Source organism: Motacilla alba, chromosome 2 (assembly GCF_015832195.1).
Source record: "Motacilla alba alba isolate MOTALB_02 chromosome 2, Motacilla_alba_V1.0_pri, whole genome shotgun sequence".
NCBI lineage: Eukaryota > Metazoa > Chordata > Aves > Passeriformes > Motacillidae > Motacilla > Motacilla alba.
Window position 1 is genome coordinate 31,503,611 of NC_052017.1, and position 21,463 is coordinate 31,525,073.

Genomic DNA, 21,463 nt, shown 5'->3' on the forward strand with positions numbered 1-21,463 from the left:
TCAGGCTCCTCAGTGTTCTCTTTTCAGCTCTGTCATCTTCTCTGGTGACTGAAATACCTCACACTTCTCATCATATAACTTCTTTGAATTACCATCTTTCATGCTTAGAAAGCAAGCTCAATGGGAACAGAGAAGTTCCTTAAACACAAGTGGAACTTGCAGTCAATTAATTTTTTAAAACAGAGATTTCTTTTAGAAGTACAGCCCTACAATAATTCAAAACATAATGCTGACAAAATGGGATCCCTGTCAAAACAGTGTGTTGTCCTTGTGGGTGATGCTCACAAAACAAGCCAGATAACAGCATGCTGCTTGTGAAAGACCCAAGGCCATCAGTATTTCTAACTTGACCGGCTCTCTGCTCAGGTGTCTCGAGCAGCCGTGAAAAGGGCACCACTCACTCCACCAGGCACACTGTGCTGTGATGGAGAGAAAGCAACAGCTGCCTTCCTTCCATGAGAAAAGTTCATCAAATTGCTTCCCAATGCCATTTAACAGCACAATCACAGAAGCAAAGTACTCCTAGTGAAAATCTAGTTTCACTGTCAGGTGCCACAACATTCCCACTCCAGCATTACAATGCCTCCAACCATTTTGACTTGAAGGACATGTAGCATTAGATGTGTCTTGTAGCATTCAGATATTCCCCAAGAACCATTGTATTTAGGACCTCTTTCACCAAGGACTGCATGGCTGGAAGTTGTTGTCTGCTGGAAGTTGGTTAGGGAAGACCACAGCATTATTTATCTTCTTGAAATTAAGCAGATAAAGCTGAAAACCAGGACATAATTTAAAGGTATGTAAAAATTTTTCCATTTTTCCTCTAAACCCCTGATCTAGCTTAAGGCAAGGAAATTCAAGGTACTTGCATATGATGCACTCAAGAAAAAAAATTCAAGTCTTGCTACACATCTTAGCCTTTTTTAAGAATGATGCAAGTCTTCCTTTAGGAAAGAAAAATGAGCAATCCCCAAAGCTTTTCACCAAAAAATCCCCCCAAAACTTTGAAGTTACTTGGCAAAAAACCAAGAGAGAAGGAAAGAACTTGCCGAGCCACAAAAGAGATGCCATTAGCCAAGTGCACCAGTGCTCTTTGGTGACATGCAGCTTGTCAAAGCAATGTTTGCTTATGAGAAACATGAACACAGGGTATTACTGACCTGTTCAACCTGTTCACTTCAAATACAGCACAGGGCAGCTTGGTTTGACATTACAAAGAACTCTGACACTCTTTACAAGATCTGTAAGAATTCAAGTTCCCTCGTTATAAGCTTTGACGAATTCAACCAAAAATATGTCAGGGGAACCAGACATCAGCTTTCCTCCTCATTCAAAATATTTGGAAGTTATTTGTTTAGTGATTGTCATGATCCCAGTTCTGACAATTGGTATTTTCTTACACACACAATCTAACACGTCTATAGAAGAACACCACATTTTCACTTGTATTACTTCTCTTACTACCGACAGTACTATTTTAAGTCATAATCCCCAAATTAACATTACTGGTTTTCTTACTACTGTAAAATAGTGGAGATAATCAGAAAGAAAAAGACAATCAAACCAAACACACAGATTGGAGTGGAACTTAATGCACCCTAGTAATTCTACTTCCTTGAAAGACCTTATTTTTCATGTAGGAATGCCATTTATGTTTGACTCACAACACTCAGCAAGCAAGGTCTCCTGCTGCTGCCAATGGCACTGGGTTTTGCCCTTGCACATGGTGGGGCTCCTTGTAGACATACGCCTGATGGCTGACAGAAGAGGGGAGACAGCTTCGACCATGACCATGACAGCTCTGCAGTTTGTTGAATTCTTCTGTGGCAATAGCATTTCCATGTTGGTGTCACCCATCTCTCCTGAAAACAGGCTCCTTTCTGCAAATCTCCCAGGTTATCAAAAGCAAAAGTGGCACAGGCTTGCTCTCAGACAGACCAATTCTAGATGAAAAAGAATCTTTTCCAGAATAGGTCAGTTAGTTGCACACTGATCCTAGAAAACACACACAGAATGATTCTGGACTGGCTGTAACTTGACTGGAACCTGGAACAATTTTCATGTGGGACAATTGGAGAGCAGAGATTTTTTACAACGTTCAGAAATGGTCTCTCTGCTTCTACAGAAATGTGCAGTAGCAGCTCATTTCTCAGACAGAAGAAAAGGTTGGTTAGACACTGAGAATTTCTGAAATCCCACCTTAGGAAGTTTTTACATACCAGGATGCAGCCATCTTGTTGACAGTATAAATGAAAATACAAAGAAAAAATTTGTACAGTGAAACAAAGTGCAGAAGAAATAAAAGGATGCAAGAACAGTAATCTACAGTATTACAAAGATGCTATGCAGGAAATAAATCCCTTGGCATCTAGAAACTATGCCTCAGAGTCTCAGTTATAATACTTCTACATTTTAAGTACCAGGATCTCCTGATCTGTAGGTAACTCATGAGCAAGTGCTGTTTGTTCAGGGCTTATTAAATTTTGAACAACGTGACTACTGATGATTTCAGTGCAGTACAGTGCCAACTAATTAGTAATACAGTGCAGATCTCGTTTAAACCGTCCCCAAAATTTAACCATTGTTACAGATAGATCAGTGCAAAAGTATTTCTTCTATGTACAGTACCAATTAAATAAGTGATTTTCCGTAAGAAACTGTCCAAAGCAATAGAAGTATTCTAATGCTATTGTGTAAATTCCAGTTCCTTCTTCCTTTGAATGCTATGCTTTGTCCTAGATTATCAAATGGAGTTTCTAAGCCATTAATGAGTACCTTTCACTGGAGCATGTAAGTATACTTTGTACTTCTGAAAAGTCACATGGACATTCATATAAAAAAAGTAAACAAAACCCCAAAATGAGAAAACAGTAACTGAAGGCTTAGAGACTTTTAGATGAGGAACAGTTGAAACTTGCTTTTATTTCACTCTGCAGATGCAACTACACACATCAGCAAGACTGTATAGCAGTGATCAGCACAAAAATGTTCTCTGAAAATTTCTAAGAGAGACTTTCACAATACAATGAGGTATTCATAAAATAAGTTTACAAAATTAAGAATTACAGAGCTACAGAGAAGACTAAATTAAAGAATGCTTGCTGAAAAGATATTATTAAGGAAACACAGCCTTTCTACCAAGTTTTCCTCATTTTAAGAATAGTACTTTCACTTAGGTTAGCTAAAGGAAAAGTTTGACTGTCTGCAGAGAACAGCCTATGAGTCGCCTGGCAGCGGAAGGAAATCCCTGAGACGTACATCCATGTGCTATCGCAAGTGGAAAAAGAGGTAGGCAGGAGTTCCCTCCCTGATGTATCTGCCTCTGATGGTTATCCAAAAGTAAATACCAGGCTTTGAGCTCATCTGGCCTGGCTGTTTTAATCCTTTAGCACATTTCAGTTGGATCTTTTAATTGATAATATTCAAACATACTGCTAGTGGCACGCTTTCTTCTACACCTAATGCCACAGACCTGACATTACAGCAAATACCGTTCTGGCAATATTCCCCCTGCTGCACTCGGGGACCTGGGCAGAGGTGGATTGCTGCTGTTGAAAACTGCTCTCTCACACTTGTGTTCCAGCTCTAATATCTCTCCACTGGGCAAAATTACCGCAGCTGCTTTTCTGCTAGCGACAGAAAGAGACATTAAATAAAAACCAGTAGTACCCTGCTTCTTTCCTGAGGCTCTCTTTTCAGGCTGTGCTTAGAAAATGAAGTCTCTGGGGTATTTTTCAGTTTCTATACCGTATCTAACATCTCTCTTATGCCCCATGTTCTGTTCTCCCAACTCTGTACTCTCCTATTAGGAGCTCCCAACGCAGACTCTGGTCTTCCTTATGTGAGAAAACATCTACCAAAAAAAAAAAAAGGCAGTTTGGCCAAAATCAGTTCAAGACATTCCACAAGTTCAATGTCAGCATGCCTTAAACGGTTTGACTCAGCCTGCCTTCTACAAGATTGATCCCAACAGGCACACTTGCCCTGGGTGAAGAGTCCCCCTGAAAGGTTAAAATTCCTGCAACAGCTACAGGTAGGCATAAAGAGATAAGGCAGCAGATAACAGGGAACTTCATGGCATTTCCTGCAGCCACCCTCCCGCAGGAGCTGGCTTTGGTCCATTTAAAGTATTTTATCCTACCCACATGTAGTTCAGAAAGAAGCAACTTGCGACTTGTACTACCCAGCACCTAAACAGGGGAGTTTAGTTTCACATATACAAATAACAAAAATAGCTAAAATACAGAGATAAATATACATCATACAAAATCCAGAAAAAAAATCAAACCACTTTAAAATATTAATATATGGAAGTGTATCGCATATATAAAGTATGTGCGTATATGGGCAGGTATGCATGTATAATTTCCAGGAGGTTTTGTGCGGCTGGATCTGGCAGGCTCCGAGGAAAGCCGGGCCGGGGGGCTCCAGCCCCGGCCAGGACCCCGCGGGGCAGGTGAGCCGGCGCTGAGCGGGGGAGCAGCCCGGCCCTCAAGGAGTTACGGAGCACGATTACTTCATGTTCCCACCGGCCGCTTTCGGCCGCCCCCCCGGCCCGTTTCACAATCCCAGCTCTCGAGCAGCTCTGTCAAGCCGGGCGCGCTCCGAGAGCACACACCCCCCGTGTGTGTGCTTCATGCCGGATTTTCCCAAGGCCATGAATAATCTCAAAGCCCCCTCAATAAATACACGTTCAGGGATGCCCGGAGCTCATTCAACCCGCCAGCCTCGCCGACGAGAAGGGGCCGGGGCCGGAGCCGAGAAGAAGCCGCACCATGAAGTTTCCCCGGGACTGTGGCTGCGACCGTGCCCGCGCCGGCCGCCGCCGGCCGCCCGCCCTCCGCGCCGCGCTGCTGCCGCCGCCGCTGCTGCTGCTGCTGCTGGTGCCGCGGGCCGCCGCCGCCCCGCTGCCCAACGCAGACTCCTCCGGGGAGGCCGAGCTGGACGAGGCGGCGGCGCGGCGGGCGGCGCTGCCCGACAGCCTGAGGCTGGCCCGGCTGCTGCACGCCCGGGCGGCAGAGCTGCAGGACGAGGTGGGTACGGCCGCACCGCGGGCTCGCACACACGCCCGGCCCGGCCGCGGCTGCCTCCCGACAAGGTGCGACCAAACCTCTCCGTGTCTCTCCCCAGATGTGCGAGAAGTTTACCGTCTGCCAGAACAGCATGGAAATGCTCCTCCACAACAACCTCAACCTGCCCAAGGTGACGGAGGAAGATGGGTGTCTGCTCGCCGGCTTTAATGAGGCAAGGAACAGCTCTCCTTTCCCATCTAATCCTGTATCCCTGGGGCAGGTTTTGCCGGCTCAAAAGAACTGTGGAAGTTGACCTAAAGATTTGTACCGGCTCTAGCCGGCTTTGGTCATACCTCCACACTATACAAGCATCATCTGCTAACCTGCACACACATTAAGATCAAGGCACTTTGAACTCTAAATGACTTTCTCACCTTTCTCTCATTTCAGGATAAATGCTTGAGAAAAATCTCCAGCGGGCTTTATACATTTCACACATACCTCAAATACATACAAGAAACTTTTATTAGTGAAAACCAAAATGTTGAATCGCTATCCTCTAGTACAGAGCACCTGGCACGTACCATAAGACAGATGGTGAGTTGGTTTTAAATTCTCTCTGATGATTTTTGTGGCTTAATACTGATGTGAAGTCAGAAATAGAAGATGCTACGTGAAAAAGAGGATGCTATGTTTCAGTTCCTTGGAAAATCAGGTGACAGTTCCTTATGCTCAGATCTTACCCTTATGACTTAGAGGTTTTATAAAGTTTTGCTTTCTTTTCTTAAAGAAACAACTCTTCTTCCTACTTTCAATTGCTGGTTATAATTTCCAAACCACCACAATACATAATTGTTTTAAGAACAAATATACTAAACTGGCTGATAGAAAGATTTCTCAGAGAGCTTGTTTATAATTGCAGAATTGCAATTCAGCCGATACTGAAGTTGGAACCCACTGAGAAGTAGAAGTCAGCAACCTTTTCTTTAAAGCCCACATTAAAAAAAAAAAAAAAAAAAAGAGAAAGAAAAAAGAGAAAAAGACAAGTGTATTTTAAAACTCTCCAAACCAAACTTTTAAGCTAAGCTGTATGGTATATTAGATATTGCTGTCAATATACCAGATTGCTGGCAAAAGAGCTTCTTTCACAAAAATACCAATTTCTCTCTTGATTCGGTAAACTAAAACGCTATTAATTTCAGACAGACATTTTTCATGTTTTGGAGAGCTTTGAAAGATCACACTTCAAAATTTACTTAATTCCTGTAGTTCTTGCTCATTTTAATAATCCTTAATATGAATGCTTCCTTTTGTCTTTGGGGAAAACATTTACCTGATTAAATCACCCAGGTAAGGACTGCAGAAGTCCTGGGACATAATTTCCTTCCAGGCAATTTTCAGCATGTGAAAAGCCTATTGTGTATGGTGTGTTTGCCATACCTTTCCTAACATATTTACTTATGCCCATCATTCTTTATGTGAAAGGAAGCTGAACTGCTTTTTTTCACACTGTGCTAGCTGAGAATAATAGTCCTGTCATAAGACAGCAACTGATTACTGGCTTCCAGCTTGATACATTGAGTTTGCAGAAAGTTTGTTTCATAACTGAGAAAGACTAAGTTTGTTGGGTTTAGGGCTTTGGATTTTTTTTTTTTTTGACCGAGGTAATCAAAACAGGCAGAATTAAACACAGCGATCAAAAGCAAAACCTGCACGTGTAGAAACTGTGGAGTTTTTGAGAAAAGGCCTTGAACTTCAGGTTGGAAATTTTTCTTTGTGAGAGAAAAATATTTAAGGCAAGGACAGCAAAGCCAGAATCCATCACTTGTGGTTAAACAGATCCACCAGCATACCCATCTGGATATCTAGATACAAACTTTACAGAGCTCAACAAGGAGCTGGGCATATCAGGAAAAGGTGGTGTGATCAGAACACACTCTCAAGTAGTCTGGATAGGAAGAATATCTCTCTCTTATATTTCACAAAAAAAGATGTTCCAGAATGAGGTTTGCATCTTTTTGCCACTTGTTAAAGGGTAGGAGAGATCCTAAACACAGGATTAAGCAGATACTTGCTAGAACTTTGGACTCCAAATCACCTAAAACAGCTCCATCATTTGGGTATGTTAAGTCCCGTTTTCAGAAGTCCCACTTCTTGGGACAAGTTCTTCAAAGGCCTTTAGGTACTTGTGCACTGTGCTGTGAGTCAGCATTAGATTAATAACTCATTAGATAAATAACTTTTACTCATCTTGTAGTTATGCTCTCACATATCAGTGAAAGTTGGTGGCACTTAGTCTCACATGTGACTAAATGCCTGGAAAGTAAGAATTAAGCAGCTAAACAAGTTTGACATCTTTGGAAACTTGTTAATCTGTTACAAAATGTGAGAGTACTCCAATGTCAGCCGATTAACTTATGACTCAGGATGGAGCAGTGCACGTTAGGACAAACTATGATCAGCATCTCTCTACCTAACCAACCACGTGACTGCCAAAGAGCAGGAGGGGTGTATTGATCTGTCCAGAGCCTATTGGATCATCATGCCAGAGGCTGCATTCAAACCATAACACTATAGCCCAGATTCCTATGCTGCAGTTGTAGCAGGCAACAGCATTCCTCACACCTCTGCACAGAAACAGGGCTGGAGGAAAGCACGGGTGCCAGGGAGGGCTGTTGTCTGCAGTACAGAAAAAGTTGATAAGCAGCAGGTTGGGAAAATACAAACAGATGCTCTCCAACAGGCTCAGTGACAGTGCTTTAACCAAGGCCACCAATATTGTCTTTCTCACAGGTGATCAATCCCGAAGAAGTGATCATCCCAGATGCAGCTACCCAAGAATCCCTCCACACACAGCTGAAGTCCACTACGGACTGGACAGAGAAAATCACCATCCATCTCATCCTCCGAGATTTTACTTCATTTATGGAGAAGACAGTGAGGGCTGTGCGCTATTTGAAAAACACCAGGAGTTTCAGTGTTTGAATGTTTTAGTTCAGGCACAATCCTTCTGTTACAAATCTGTCAGGTGGCAGATAACAGTGTTGTTCTGTTTTAAGAACTAGAATTAGTAACAATGGTTGGCGTCTATATACATTCCCATTTCCTTTTAGGAACTTATTTATTGTATTTAAGATATTTATTAGTTTTTAATATTTCTTATTTATATTTTCAATATTTAGAAATAATTTAAACAAATTATGTATTTTATTTCCTTTCTAATGGTACTATTCAGATATAAACTTATTTAATATGTATTCAAAAAAAAACCTTTTCAGAACCCAGAAAAACTTTTGTATAACTTATGTTTTTATATATTTGAGAAATGGTATTTATGACTTTTTTATATTTTTAAGACAAATAAAAGCCAATTTTTAAAAAAAAGCTTGTATAACCCCTGTGAACTTTAAATAAGACTAAAGCACTCTAATATATCCAGGTTTTAATACCTGCAATTATCAGAACAACCACTTTTGAGAACTTCTCTGTATGATTAGGCCAGTTCTCTACATAGCACATATGTACAGAAGTAGACAACTTGATTACCATATAATTCTTAAAATGGGATATGAAGGAACTAGATGCACTGAAAAGGGCACTTAAGAATGAACAAGATAATCCATCCATGCTCCTGGGAAACAAATGGACAAGTGCCTTGTATTTAATAAGGAACACCCAATAAAATTGTTTGTAAGGATCTTCTTACAAGTCAAATAATCTCTTAAATAAATAAAGTGGTGAGACAACCACATTAACCACTTTGACATGAATACTAGCCTCTGATTAGTTTTATTGCTGTCATCCAGGGGAATTTTCCAAGTTTGGTTAAAGAGTTCTGGCTCCTACTGCAAGAAGTAGAAAAAAAGAAATTTAGGTTATTTCCTTAAGCAATATAAATCAACACATTGCTGCTGAGCAATGCAGCAACATGCATTTGTCTTTTATATTTCACTAGTACGGACAAGCCACATACTGTGAATGCATTTTCTTGAAGGCTTGTGTGAAAAAAAAGAAAAAACCAAAACAGATCAGGACTTAAGCCTGAGTACCAAGCCACTAAAACTTTCCTTGGCTGCATCATCTGCAGCACTGTAGCTGTGCAGGTACTTCATATACCCAAACTGAGAGGAATTCACAGACCACACAGGGGATGCAGGCAGCAGAAGTCCCTCAAGCTTCGTCCCTAAAAATGGCAGATTATTAATTACCATCACTTCTCCTTCTGGCACAGTGGTGAAGATGTGGAGATGAAAGGCATGCCTTGGAATGTGGATAAGGATGTCAGCAAACTCTCCTCTTCCTCTGAGTGATCTGATTGTCCACATATGCATTCCACCACTGGGGATGCCAAAACAGTGACCAGTTCACCCACTGCTCACATCTCAGATGCTCAAAACAAAACAAACCACTGCTTTGCCCAATATGGTAAAACTGTCATCTCAAGTTGAGCAACATCTGGAGAAGGAATGAGATCTCAAGGAGATCTTGAAAGATGTCTGTGGTGAATGGGTTTTCTAACAGCGTGTAAGATCCTTCTTTAACTGTCCTGGCACACGCTCAGGAAACATAGGAAAGCCTGGCTTACCCTTTTCACTGCTTATATTCACAGGAATTTTCTTTTAGTGACCATTTGTTCAGGGAACTTTCTGGCCTTTATTATGCCAATAATAGCTAAAAGACTCAAAGTGGATCCCACACTGGACCTAATTACTATGTGAGAACAGAAAGGGAAAAAAAAAGAAAAAAAAAACTGACCAAAAGGAAAGGCATCTCCTGGTTTCACTTCTCCCAGTAGAGTGGCTGCCTGAGATCACCATTAGTTACTATGTACACTGCATCTAAACAAACTCACACTGATCTCCTGAAACATCAAAAATCATATAAGAATTGGAGGACTGAAATCCCTTGCAACTGACAGACAAGCACCAACACTTCCAACCACACCCTGCAGCTGATGGCTACCCCAGGCTGTCTGCAATCCTAGTAAATTTGTAAATGCTGCCACCTTTTAGGGTGCAGAAGATGAGCAAAATTACCACGTGTTGGGTGGGGTAGAAGAACTTTCAAGTCCTTCCTGGAGCAAAGTGTTATCCCTGATGGTGTCACTGAGCCGCCATTATTTCATCTGTGGCTCCTCCACAGTTCTCAGGGTCCTTCAATGCAGCAGCTGCCTTCCTGTCAGAGTGGCCACTTCAGGGACTGCTCCCAGGATCAGCACCGTTTGCTGAAACCAACACTCACTGGTGCTTCTGACACACAAATATTTGCAGTAGGGAACTGAGATGAAATCAGAGAAGACCTAAACACTGTTGAGCATGTTACAGGGCCTCTCAAATGAACCAATTTATCATTCTTTTTCCAGTTTGCTGTGTAGAAACTATTTTACGTTAGTAAAACACACAAAGGCATTTATTTTAGTTGGCAGACCAGCAGAAACACGTAAAAAACCTAGAACAATAGTAAAAAGTGAGCAGTCCTAACTACACTCAGGAACAATGCCTCAACACTTGTATTGAAGAGAGCTCTTCCTAACTGACAGCCAACTCACTGAGCGAAGAAAACTCAAAAAAACAAAACAACAAAAAAGAACCCCACTAACACAATCCAAATAAAAAAAGACCTGGTAATAATGACAAAAAAAAAAAAATACAAAATTACCCACCAAAGCAGCATTTTGGCTGCTTCTGTAGAGGACCAGCCTCACACTGCACATCCCAGCTAGCCTTTCCCCACATTTCCATTCATCCTTAGTCGTTAACCTCACACTGAGATTCTGGAATGCTTCACAGATTACCAGCTCCCTTCATCCTGATTTTATATTTCCAAAGAAGGAAAAAGGTAAAGCTATGTTGAAAAGCATGCATACATTATACAGTATGCAAGAAAAGGCCACAGTATTCAGAAACAGTGCTTAAGATGAGAAACAAAATATCCCCAAGAGCAGCTGCTGCAACACCAGAATGCTGGACAAGAGAGAAAAAAAAAAACCAAAACAACCCCCAAGAAACTAAAGAGACAGAATGCAACCTAATATTAAAGTCATCTGTAATAGAAAAGTGGGGGGGGGGTAAGGGGTAAGGGTAATGGTACTCTGAAATACCATTTTTCTATTTTTAACCACATTTCACTATGCAAGAAACTTCTAAGGAAAAACAAAAGTGGAAAATATTTCAGTCTGACCAACTTCCCAGGCTGCAGTACCATTCCCTACCCAATACTGGTGTAAACACTAAATTTTGGCAGAGAGAACTACTTGAATGAGACTCCATGCACCTCTATGCCTCCACGCACCTCTAGTGCTTCCACAGATTTTTATCAACAGCTGATGGTGAGATTAGCTAAACCAAGCTGATGCTACAAGAGACGGAAGAGTTACACCACCAGTAAAGCGTGGCAGCAGCATTACTTTTCAGCAGTAATGAGCCAATAGGTCGGCTTAGCATGATGAGAAACTTCCCCCTATGTTTGCCATTGCTATTTGTAACTAATAATATTTTCCAATTTCAATTTCAAAGATAAAATGATGCACTAGTATACATCAAAGTATGTAAGTAAGCAACAGTATATATCAAAGTCCTCATGGTCAAGGTATTGGGAAAAAAAAGCATATATATATATAACTAGAAACCTTGTGACTAAGTCCTTGCTTTTCAAGTCAAAAGATTAGATAACAATTTCTGGTCTCTCTCAATGAATTTCTTTCCTCTTCTTAATAAGGGGAAAACCAAAACCCACCTACTCCCTTGCTCTCAAAAAATGCAACCTCTGTAGGCTTCAACCTTGAAGTACTACCTCCATTACTTGCAAAATCAACCAGTTTCTGTAATGAAACATATTAAACCAAGCCCTCCTACTATATTTTCAAAACTGACCTTGACAGTCTCCAGAAAACACTACAGAAATTTTGCAATCTGGATTTCTATTCAGTGACCAGAATCTAAGATACCCTCTTTCCTGAGAAAATAATTCCTGAGAAAATGTTTAAAACAAACAAACAAACATTCACCATCAAAACATTGAGATTTGATTTGCCCTGCCATATTCTTTTCCACACAGCAGATAAACATTCCCTCCATTTAACCCATCCTCTAATCCTGAATTAACACAACCACGAGCAAGAAACAATGTATGTAACCCACAAGCTTAACCAAGAAATGGCTATTGCATCACACACCATCATGGAAAAGTATTTAGAAATTGCAATTAAATTGCTATTTGTAAAAAATAAATAAGTCATATGACATTTAACAGGATGTGGTCTCTCCTCCTGTGGTGAAAACAGATGTAATGAGCTTTAATTTCAAAATATCATCAGTATCATCATAGCTTAAATTCCAAGACTGTAAGAAAATATTTCCAAAAACACCCAGGGTATATACAGTTTGATTTAGCAATTCTCCTGATAAAAACCATTATGTTAGATGTCTGTTTCATTTACCCCACAATCCAAGAAGATGAGATCTTAAGCAGCTCTTTGTCACCTACTGCCATTTTGGAAGCCGTACAAAGTAGCAAAAGACAAGTTTTATACTTCACCAAAATGGGCCTGTTGTGACAAAATTCTGAACATTGATTCAGTCTGCACAATTTATGTGTTTAATTGTTATAGTTCAGCTAATAGGAGCTTCGCTGATGAATTCATTCAAGGAAAAAAAAAACACACAGCCACTGTTTTATATCTAGGAGACACCGAACAGTTACTTGGTACCAGTTGTGTCTACACCAGGAATTTATAGCAAAATTAAAAACCTGTTACCATTTCCTGATCACCTTAATTTTGCCTCACAACTGGCCAGGCCTCAAAAAGTTTATGGAGCACACATATAGGTTTCTTTGTAGATTAAATTATTAAGAGCAAAATTATACTGAAAGCCAGATTTTTTTTTTTCCCTTTAGTGATGACACTAAACTGACCATCCTTTTTCTACCCTGCTAAGCAGGAGATCCACAGTCCATACATCAAGACCAAGAAAACCATCAAATTCACAAGACTCCCTCTCTGTCCCTTGCACAATTGCTTGTCACCAGGTACAACAGGCTCCAGTGACAGACGGCATTTCCCTGACACTGAGGCAACCACAAGACACTCCACTTCCCTCCACTTTGAAGGCACAAAGTAAAAAGCCAAACAATCCCTATCTCCAGGCTACGATCAACAGGATACCTCAAAGGCAGTACAATCTCCAAACACAGGAAGGCATCAATGATTTTATTTCACACATCTACACCGTGGCCTTGAGCTCAGCTGTGGTAGCCAGAGCCCATTTTTCAGTAAACTATGCTCAATGGCTTTAATCCAACACTAATAGTTCACAGGACTCCATCACAAACCCCATCACAGAAAATAATCTGCACCTGGCTGCAGAAGGCACTGATTCAGTGACAAATCAGTACAGTCAAGTAGGAAAACTTGTATTTCTTCTTTTCTAAGTGTCTCTCATGTGACAGTAAAATAAAATTTTCTCAAGTTCTAGTGGGAGAAAAACAGAAAGGAAAAAATCATAGATTAGAACACTTGAAATTAATAACATCTAAATTAAGTCACCAGCCTTGACCAACATGAGAGTTCTTTCACCTCACTCCTTAGACCTGCTCTCTTCTCCCTAGCACCACCAAAAAAAAACCCAGTCTTGCTGAAACAAGCATAGTTCCTGACCTTACTTAAGGAAATTAAGATTCTTCACAGGAATCTCTTTAATGTATAACTTCCCAAAACACTAATCTGCTATTACAAACACATCCAAATTTTGTGAAAGTGACAAAAACTGTGAAGTAACTTCACAACACCCATACCAAAGATTTCTTCATTTTCAAACTTGAAGAAAAATACCTCCAATTTTTTTTTGCTACCTGACAATTAATTACCAAGATTTAATGATTAATACCTGGTTTTATTCGGGGTTTTTTTTTCCCCACCAGGGAAGAATATAAATGTTCATTCAGGGAGAAGTTTGACTCACATTTTAATTACAGTAAGAACACTATTTGAAATGAAAGTCTAAAACATAAACAAAAAACATTATACTACATACTGCCATTCAATTTAACCTGACTTGAAGGTACTATTTTTCCTGCCTCAATCTGAAAACTGAAGATTTCTATGCTAATAACTTTCCTGAAACATACTTCAGTAGTAGCAATTACCAAAAATTTCCTATCCAACGTACTTAAAATAAGAATTTCATAAGCAGTATTTATCCAGTAATTCCAAGTCGCAAAAGATCTGAAATGCAACTATTTTTAAGATAAACTTTCAGCATGGACACGTCACAGAATCTGGCCTGTGCTTGACACATGCATGCTTTTGTAAAACTTTTCATGAAAGAGGAAGCACTTCCCTATTTTGCTACCTCTTGCCAAATACTATAATTCTTGGAAAGCAGCCAGAGCAACCATGTGGCGGTTACCACCCACAAACCACATCCCCAAATGTCAGACACACAGCAGGGCACATAAAATACACTTCTGCAGGTGTTTGAGTCCATCCACCCACTGCTGCCTTTTGGGTATTGTACACCCATGTGAAATGTAAAATCTGATTGAGAAATACAAGTTACTTCACACCAAATACTGTATCACTTAGTGTTGAATATCTCAGGTTACTGCACAAAATTCAACAGAAGAAAAATGTTCCTCATCACGATTAAAGCCGCTACCTAGTACCAAGAGATTATTTCATTGCTATTACTGTTAGGCTCAGACAAGAAAAATAATCAAAAATGAAATTTCTTTCAAAATTTAGGACTGTGAGCAGCTACATTAATCTCAAGTTACTGTAAGAGAAAAGGCACTAAAAAGGCTGCACTAGCAAAAGGATACGTGGTCAGGAGACACAGTTCTGCATTCAGCCCTTGCACTGTTCCACTGTGAGCAGTCTATCAGCATTAACCATGTCAGCATTTCATGGCATTTGACTGAATTATCACAATTAATGGAATTTTAAAGAATATGCTGGTTTGCATTAGCTCTCACAAACTTTTTCACTTTTTTTCTTTCCAGTTCTTGTCTTCATTTTAAGTTTCCATTTCTCTGTTTCTCCAATCAGAGCCCTTAAACACAGTAACATTCTACCATGAATTGTGATGGCAGATTAAAAATGGAGGAATCTCCTATTCTTAAACATTTATTTAATGTAAAAAAGCCTGAAAAATCTGTGGGGTTAAAAAAAAAAAAAAAGCCATGCCAAAATCTAAAATACCTTTGTTGCAATGATAACGTGGAGCAAATAAACTTTAATTTTTTTTAATCACAGCAGAGATACAAACTACCCTGCACAGTTCTGGAAGGGAGAGAGCAATCTAACCAAAACAGCTTCTATTTAACAGAGACCAAACAGCACTATTAATAGCACCATTTTAAGTGCTTGAACTTCAGTGTTAAAAGGGAGCAAACCAATTGAAACCAAAACCAAAAATATGATCCAAAGAGCAAGACTTCAGCATAACAATGAAGCACATACCTTGATTAGTGTACTTGTTTTCTTCTTTCAGTTATGCATCAGTAACTTTCTCCTACAGTAAGAGCAATTTATACACATACACACAGAGCACTCAACTGTTGTGTCCTCCCACCCCATCCTAAACCCCAGAAAACAGAGAGCATTTAAAGGTAAGTTTAGCAGGAAAGTATACTTCTTTAGTATCTGACTGTGCTAGAAAACACAAACATACACATGCCCTCAATCCTTACTGTATCCACCAATAAAAGAATCCAGAAGAAGATAAAAAAACCTGAAGTGGATCAGCACAGTACCCATCCACAGAGGCTTACCAACATTTGGGCAAGGAACTTTTGAGGAATATTGAAGTATTTAAAACATTAGCTCAATTTTCTGGTTACTGTGAAGATAAAGAGTAATCTTTACCCAAAAGGCAATCATTAACAGGGATAAGTATGGGAGTTAAATATCATATTTTGGAAAAAAAACCCCATAAAACAAAACCCCCACCACGGGTTTCTGTAATAAATAAACCACTACATTATATTATGTAAAGACTTAAAAACAATACGCATCCATTCAAACAGTATTTATTTAATTACACCGTAATGCAAATAAGTTAGGTCCATATAAACTTCATTTTGTTGTATGTACAACCTATGGCATTAGCAAGCTGATTGAGCCAGCTGGTCTAAGTGTCGGCCTCGTCCTCTGGAATGTACGCATCTTCTGACACTCTGTCCATGGGCTGCGTCTACAACAGGACCACCACAGCCTTCAGCCCCACAGTAGACTGAAAGGGGAGGGGGGAGGAAATCAAAGTCAGATTTGCAGCAGGTACTTGTCTTTCAATCGATATTTATAAAACATAAGTCTGGAGGAACAGCCCTACAAATGTACAGAATAAACACTAGCCCCCAAAATACTGAAATAATGCCACCTTTAAAGTAAAATTTAAGGCTACAGAGCACCAACATGTGCTCACAAAAATGAGCATCTGTAAGCCTCAGATTAGAGAAAACATCTGTTCATGGTATCTACATGTATATATATTCTGGTACAAAACACATCTTTGACACTGTAGAGATGCACACCAAAAAAAGAAGTCTCAAACCACCAGTGAAGCTAAACACAGAAACACTGTCAGCAAGCAAACAACAGCAGCAACTTGGTTATCAAGACAACAGTAGATTCCACTGAAATTGTAATATGATCTTACTACTTTTTTCCCCATATTTTCTACTGTTTCTACTGAATCACTGGATCCTAAAAATGGGATTTCTATACACTGTAACTATGTAAATGAAGATGAGTTAATCTAAGACTTCGCAAACAATACAGTCCATCAATTATTTGTTTTAGGAATACCTGGTCCTGCACAGTGATCAAAGGTACTTCTTGAAAAACAGAAGAACCACCCTTTCTCCAAAACTTTAATTAGTTAGACCCAAGGAAGCCCTTCAATAAAACTTAAATGTCGCTAGAACATAAGCATTACTAATGCCGTAACATTGCAGCATAAAAAAAGAGTCCCACAGGAAAGAGGCAACATGAGCCAAATGCACAGTGATCTTCGTGACAGTGACTAATACTGAAGGACACAGCCCTTTATTTCATGCATCTTTTATGCAGTGTTATTCCCTCATTTGCAAAGGCAGAAGGAGACTGGATTTTGGTGTCAATTTGTGCTAGAAATCCGAGAAGTTATTGTTCAGTGCAGAAACTTGCACAAACTAGCTCTACAACAGATCAGAAGGGCAGCTGTCATGCAAAAGACACAGGAAGTTCCGTATCTTAAAAACTATGCAAAATTAAGAGAAAGGTCTTCCCAAGAACTAGAACTTTGCTGACTTGTCATGCGGATTTCCAAAGAAACAAGAACCACAACAATTAAAAACAAGGGATGGAAACATCCCTTGCTGGCCAGAGATAACACCCAAACCAGTAACTATCTTCACTGGGTTTGTATGTATATTTGGAACCAATACATACCTCCAGATAGTTGGCTCAGGCATTCCAGGATCTGCACCTCTTTTAAAACCTGAAGTGAAACATACATTACATACATATATAAAAATAAGCATGTGCAGATTCCTACATAGTTAAATCTCTATGAAGTTATTCCAGCCCGTTAAATAGCAATAAAAAAGAAAACCACTGAACACAGAACTGTGATTCATGAAGCTGTGCACTAACTTGAATAAAAACTGCACATTCTTACAAGGATTAGAAAGCAAAGAAAATAAATACCAGTGTACATTTTCCTTTTTTTAAAAAGTCTTACCTGCATCTTTACCTGACCTAAAATTCAGGATCAACTAACTGTGTGAGATGAAGGAAGTCCTCCATGCCAGAGATCAAGACATACATGCTTTTGCAGACACAAACCCACAGATGTTAAATGTTGTTCAGAAAGCAACCTAGCAGGGCTCGACCAAAGACACCTAAAACTGGTGTAGAGTGAGTACCCTGAGGCCTAACAGGCAATTCTACAATGACATCTGATACGCAACTTAAAATCAGTATTTCAGTAACAGTTCACCCAATGTAGCATGACAGAATGCTAAATGTTAAATCAATTTAACATCAAATCTTCTATTCTGATCGGCACTTTTTGGAGAAAGTTACATCTACTAAAGCTTGCAAACCAACAAGCTGTTTTCTAATACCCAGGAAAATGAAATGAAAGTTAACTACAAAGAGTTCATCCCCAGCCCCCAATGACTCAAATATGCCAATTGACTGAAGTATATGTATACTAGGGAAGCAGCTGAAGGTTTAGTATATGAAGTATCTTTGCTCTCTGGACTGTAAAATAAAAGTCTTGAAACGGAATTATGCAATTCAGGCACTACAGTGGCTATCTAAAGTGAATGTTTCACTTTTCATATTTTTCATGAAAAAAATATATTGTTTCCCTCGTTTACAGAAAATAAATAATTAATGTCATGTTGCCTGAAACACAGGACACAAAGGTTAATGGAAAAACTTCCATTAACTTCACAGGCACTGGAAAAGCTCTTTGAAGATAACCTTGAATGATTTGAGACTATTAGACATCCTGACCCAAGTTCTTTGGCTGCCATACTGTCCAGCAACACAGCTTAAAAATTCATTAATTGCAGGCACACTCTGTGAGTGCGAATGTTCCTGCCTCCTCCCCTTGCCCCCAGTATTTTTAAATAAGCAAACGAGGTTTAACATAACTGCATTGGTCTAATTTACTGACTTAAAACCAGGGTAGCCGCTTTAAAGGAAGTTTAAAAAAATACAACAAAACCCCACCAATGACCTATAATTGCACATTCTCATACTGGGCTCCTCGTGCATGCCCTGAGCTAGAAAGCCTTACAGAGAAAGCTGCAGGCTCAAATTTGCTGACCATTTCCTTGCCTATTTTTAGTTCAGCATGTTTTTGATACGCACAGGGTCACACCTTCCCTCCCAGATTCAAAAGTAATCCTAGTAGAGAAGAGGTTCTTCCAATCCTACAGACTTTGGGTATATGCCACCTCCAAACACCTATGGCACTCAAGGCAGCATCTGCTCTTCGCCTTCCCATCTGCTTATACTTTCATTACTGCAGATAAATTTATAATAAGGTAATGTAGATGTGGTACAGCACACTTATTTTCTGGAGATATGAACCTAACCTACTACAACTTAAATTTCTCACTGCTGCATAACAAAAAATATAGTAGGCACCCTGATGTTAGGACAACTGTAAATACAGTAAGGTGGCTTTACACAATTTGAAGTAACTTATTTAATGTCAATTTGAAGTAACTTATTTAATGTCAGCAATGTAACTGATGTCACTAAGAAGAAAGACCATCTTTCCATGGTCTTCCATGTGGACATATCCACAGACATGTCATGGAAGTAAAATCTAAACAAAACTTCAACAACAAATTAGGTCACAAAACACTGCTGAAATTCCCACCCAAAACTAATTAATTTAAAATAATTTATAAACTAAAAATAGAAATGCTATTAAAGTTCAGACCTAATAATGCTAATTAGTCTTTTCCATAGTTTTTGAAGTGACTTCTTTTGCTTGCAGTTGTTGTTAAAGAACTTCTGTAACAGCTGAAGAGACCAAAGTTTTCCTGGTTGTTATCTCTAAACAATCAAAGCCCTTCAAACCAGGCACTGCACTCCCTTCAATTAATCAAAACAACCTCTCAGATTTGACTGGAAACACATCAAGCTCCCAGCCCTCCTTCATGTTTGCATTCAATACAAAGATACCTGCCTGGTTTAGGTGCTTTTCCCAAAAGGCCCAACAGTTTGGGCAGAAAGCCAAATGAATTGCAGGGATCAGCCTTCCTAGGCCCCTCTGTTATAAAAGAAGTGAACAAAAGTGTCCAGCCTCTCCTAAACAAGGACAGCTGATAGCATACAGCTCTAACTCAGCAGGAGAACCTCTGGTAGTGATGCCTGGCCAGCCTGATGGCAGGAGCAAGCAAAATATATCCTGGGCACCAGGCACAGCACCAAGGCATCCCCTTAACATTCCACTGCAGCTTGGAAACAGGAGCCACACTATTTTTGGTGGGGGAGAGACTGTAACCTGTATTCCTGTTGCTGGAAATTCAATCTCAGCCAGAGGCTGGCAATGTCCTCAGTGCCATGAAGCTGAGCTCCCAGCGTTCTGCTCACCACAGACTCCCTAAAGCAAAAAGCACAGCCTTGACTACCACAGCAGGCAGTCACTGACACAGAGTTAAATCACAGCCCCAAATTTGCTGTTCGGCTGCCTCAGTGCTCTGCCCACTCCCCCGAGGGGCCCTCACACAGGATTAGCCTCCAGGGAGAAAAAGGGGTAAAAACCTCTTTATTACAGAACCGCAGAATTGTGGATCTAGAGATGCCCTAGTCCACCCCTGCCAAGGCAGGGTCACCCAGAGCAGGTGACACAGGAATGTGTCTAGGGGTTTTGAAAGTCTTCACAGAGGGAGACTCCATGACCTCCCTGTGCAGCCTGTTCCAGTGCTTTGCCACCCTCAACGTGAAGAATTTCTTCCTCATGTTGAGGAGAAACTTCTTCTGCTATAGTTTATGGCCATTGCTCCCCATCCTGTACCTAGGCACCACTAAAGAGTCTGGCTCCAATCTCTTGGCATTTGCCTTTAAGATATTTGTGTGCTTTAATGAGATCCCCTCCCAGTCTTCTCTTCTCTGGACTAAAATGGCCCAGCACCCGCAATTTCTCCTCATAAGAGAGATGTTTCAGTCCCTTAATCATCTTCGTGGCCTTGTGCTGGACCCTCTCCAGCAGTCCTCGTCTTTCCTGCACTGAGGAGCCCAGAAGTCGACACACCACTCGAGATGTGGCCTCGCTAGGGCCGAGCAGAGTGGGAAGATCACACACTTCTTCTTTAGAGGAAAAGGGGGGAAAACAAACAAAAACCACACAAACACACAATCAAAAAAAAAAAAACTTTTAACAAAAAGCCTCCCCGTCTCAGTCCTGCCAAGGGCAACCCCGCCCTCCCCTCCGCACATGCGCGGCGATGGCCGCGGGCGGCGGGGGCAGCGCGGCGGGGCGGCCCTGGGCCCCCGGGCCTTTCCCTCGGCCCCGCCGCTCCCCCGGCAGCGTCTGGACGGGCCGGGGGGCGGAGAGCGGCCATCGGAGCCGGCCGCCCCACACCCGGCCTCGGCAATGGCCGCCGAGGGCCCCCGCGCGTCCCCCGCCCGGCACTGACCGAGATAGAGCACTACGGGGATGAAGCCCCAGCGGATGGCGAACTGGCCGCCCTTGAAGAGCTGCTGTAGCCGCTGCTTGGCCTCCTTGCTAAGCTTCGGCATCCCGGCGGCGGGGCAGAGAGGAGGAGGAGGAAGAGGAGGAGAAGGAGGAGGAGCGCAGCCGCCCTCGTAACAGCGCCGTGCGCTGGGCGGGACCCATCGCTCGGCTGCGGGGCGGGGACCCGGGCTGGACCTGGGGCGGACGAGGAAATGGCGGCCCCGGGGTGTGCTCCCCTCGCCGGGTGTTCTCTGCCCGCTGCCTCCA

General features: G+C 41.1%; 2 protein-coding genes and 1 pseudogene across 2 annotated transcripts; 2 read left to right on the forward strand and 1 right to left on the reverse strand.

Annotated features, from left to right (window-relative positions):
• Window positions 1-4,665, forward strand: part of LOC119696932 — a 27,059-nt pseudogene extending 22,394 nt beyond the window's left edge.
• On the forward strand, window positions 3,940-12,986 carry IL6 (interleukin 6). Its single transcript, XM_038128068.1, has 4 exons — window positions 3,940-5,033; window positions 5,131-5,244; window positions 5,463-5,609; window positions 7,806-12,986. Exons 1-4 carry the CDS (start codon window positions 4,776-4,778, stop codon window positions 7,995-7,997), a joined length of 711 nt encoding a protein of 236 aa, XP_037983996.1. The 5' UTR covers window positions 3,940-4,775; the 3' UTR covers window positions 7,998-12,986.
• Window positions 12,987-16,024: 3,038 nt separating this feature from the next.
• On the reverse strand, window positions 16,025-21,335 carry TOMM7 (translocase of outer mitochondrial membrane 7). The gene is made up of 3 exons (XM_038128069.1): window positions 21,159-21,335; window positions 17,443-17,491; window positions 16,025-16,243 (listed from the first exon to the last, which is right to left on the reverse strand). Exons 1-3 carry the CDS (start codon window positions 21,259-21,261, stop codon window positions 16,228-16,230), a joined length of 168 nt encoding a protein of 55 aa, XP_037983997.1. The 5' UTR covers window positions 21,262-21,335; the 3' UTR covers window positions 16,025-16,227.
• Window positions 21,336-21,463: the final 128 nt, after the last annotated feature.

Bases quoted from the DNA above. Each gene is read 5' to 3' on its own strand.
- TOMM7 (XM_038128069.1), bottom strand. From the start codon at position 21,261: ATGCCGAAGCTTAGCAAGGAGGCCAAGCAGCGGCTACAGCAGCTCTTC. The intron at 17,492-21,158 runs GTCAGTGCCGGG...GTTTCACTTCAG, and splicing joins CCCCGTAGTGCTCTATCTCG to GTTTTAAAAGAGGTGCAGAT.
- IL6 (XM_038128068.1), top strand. From the start codon at position 4,776: ATGAAGTTTCCCCGGGACTGTGGCTGCGACCGTGCCCGCGCCGGCCGC. The intron at 5,245-5,462 runs GCAAGGAACAGC...CTCTCATTTCAG, and splicing joins TGCTCGCCGGCTTTAATGAG to GATAAATGCTTGAGAAAAAT. The intron at 5,610-7,805 runs GTGAGTTGGTTT...TCTTTCTCACAG, and splicing joins CACGTACCATAAGACAGATG to GTGATCAATCCCGAAGAAGT.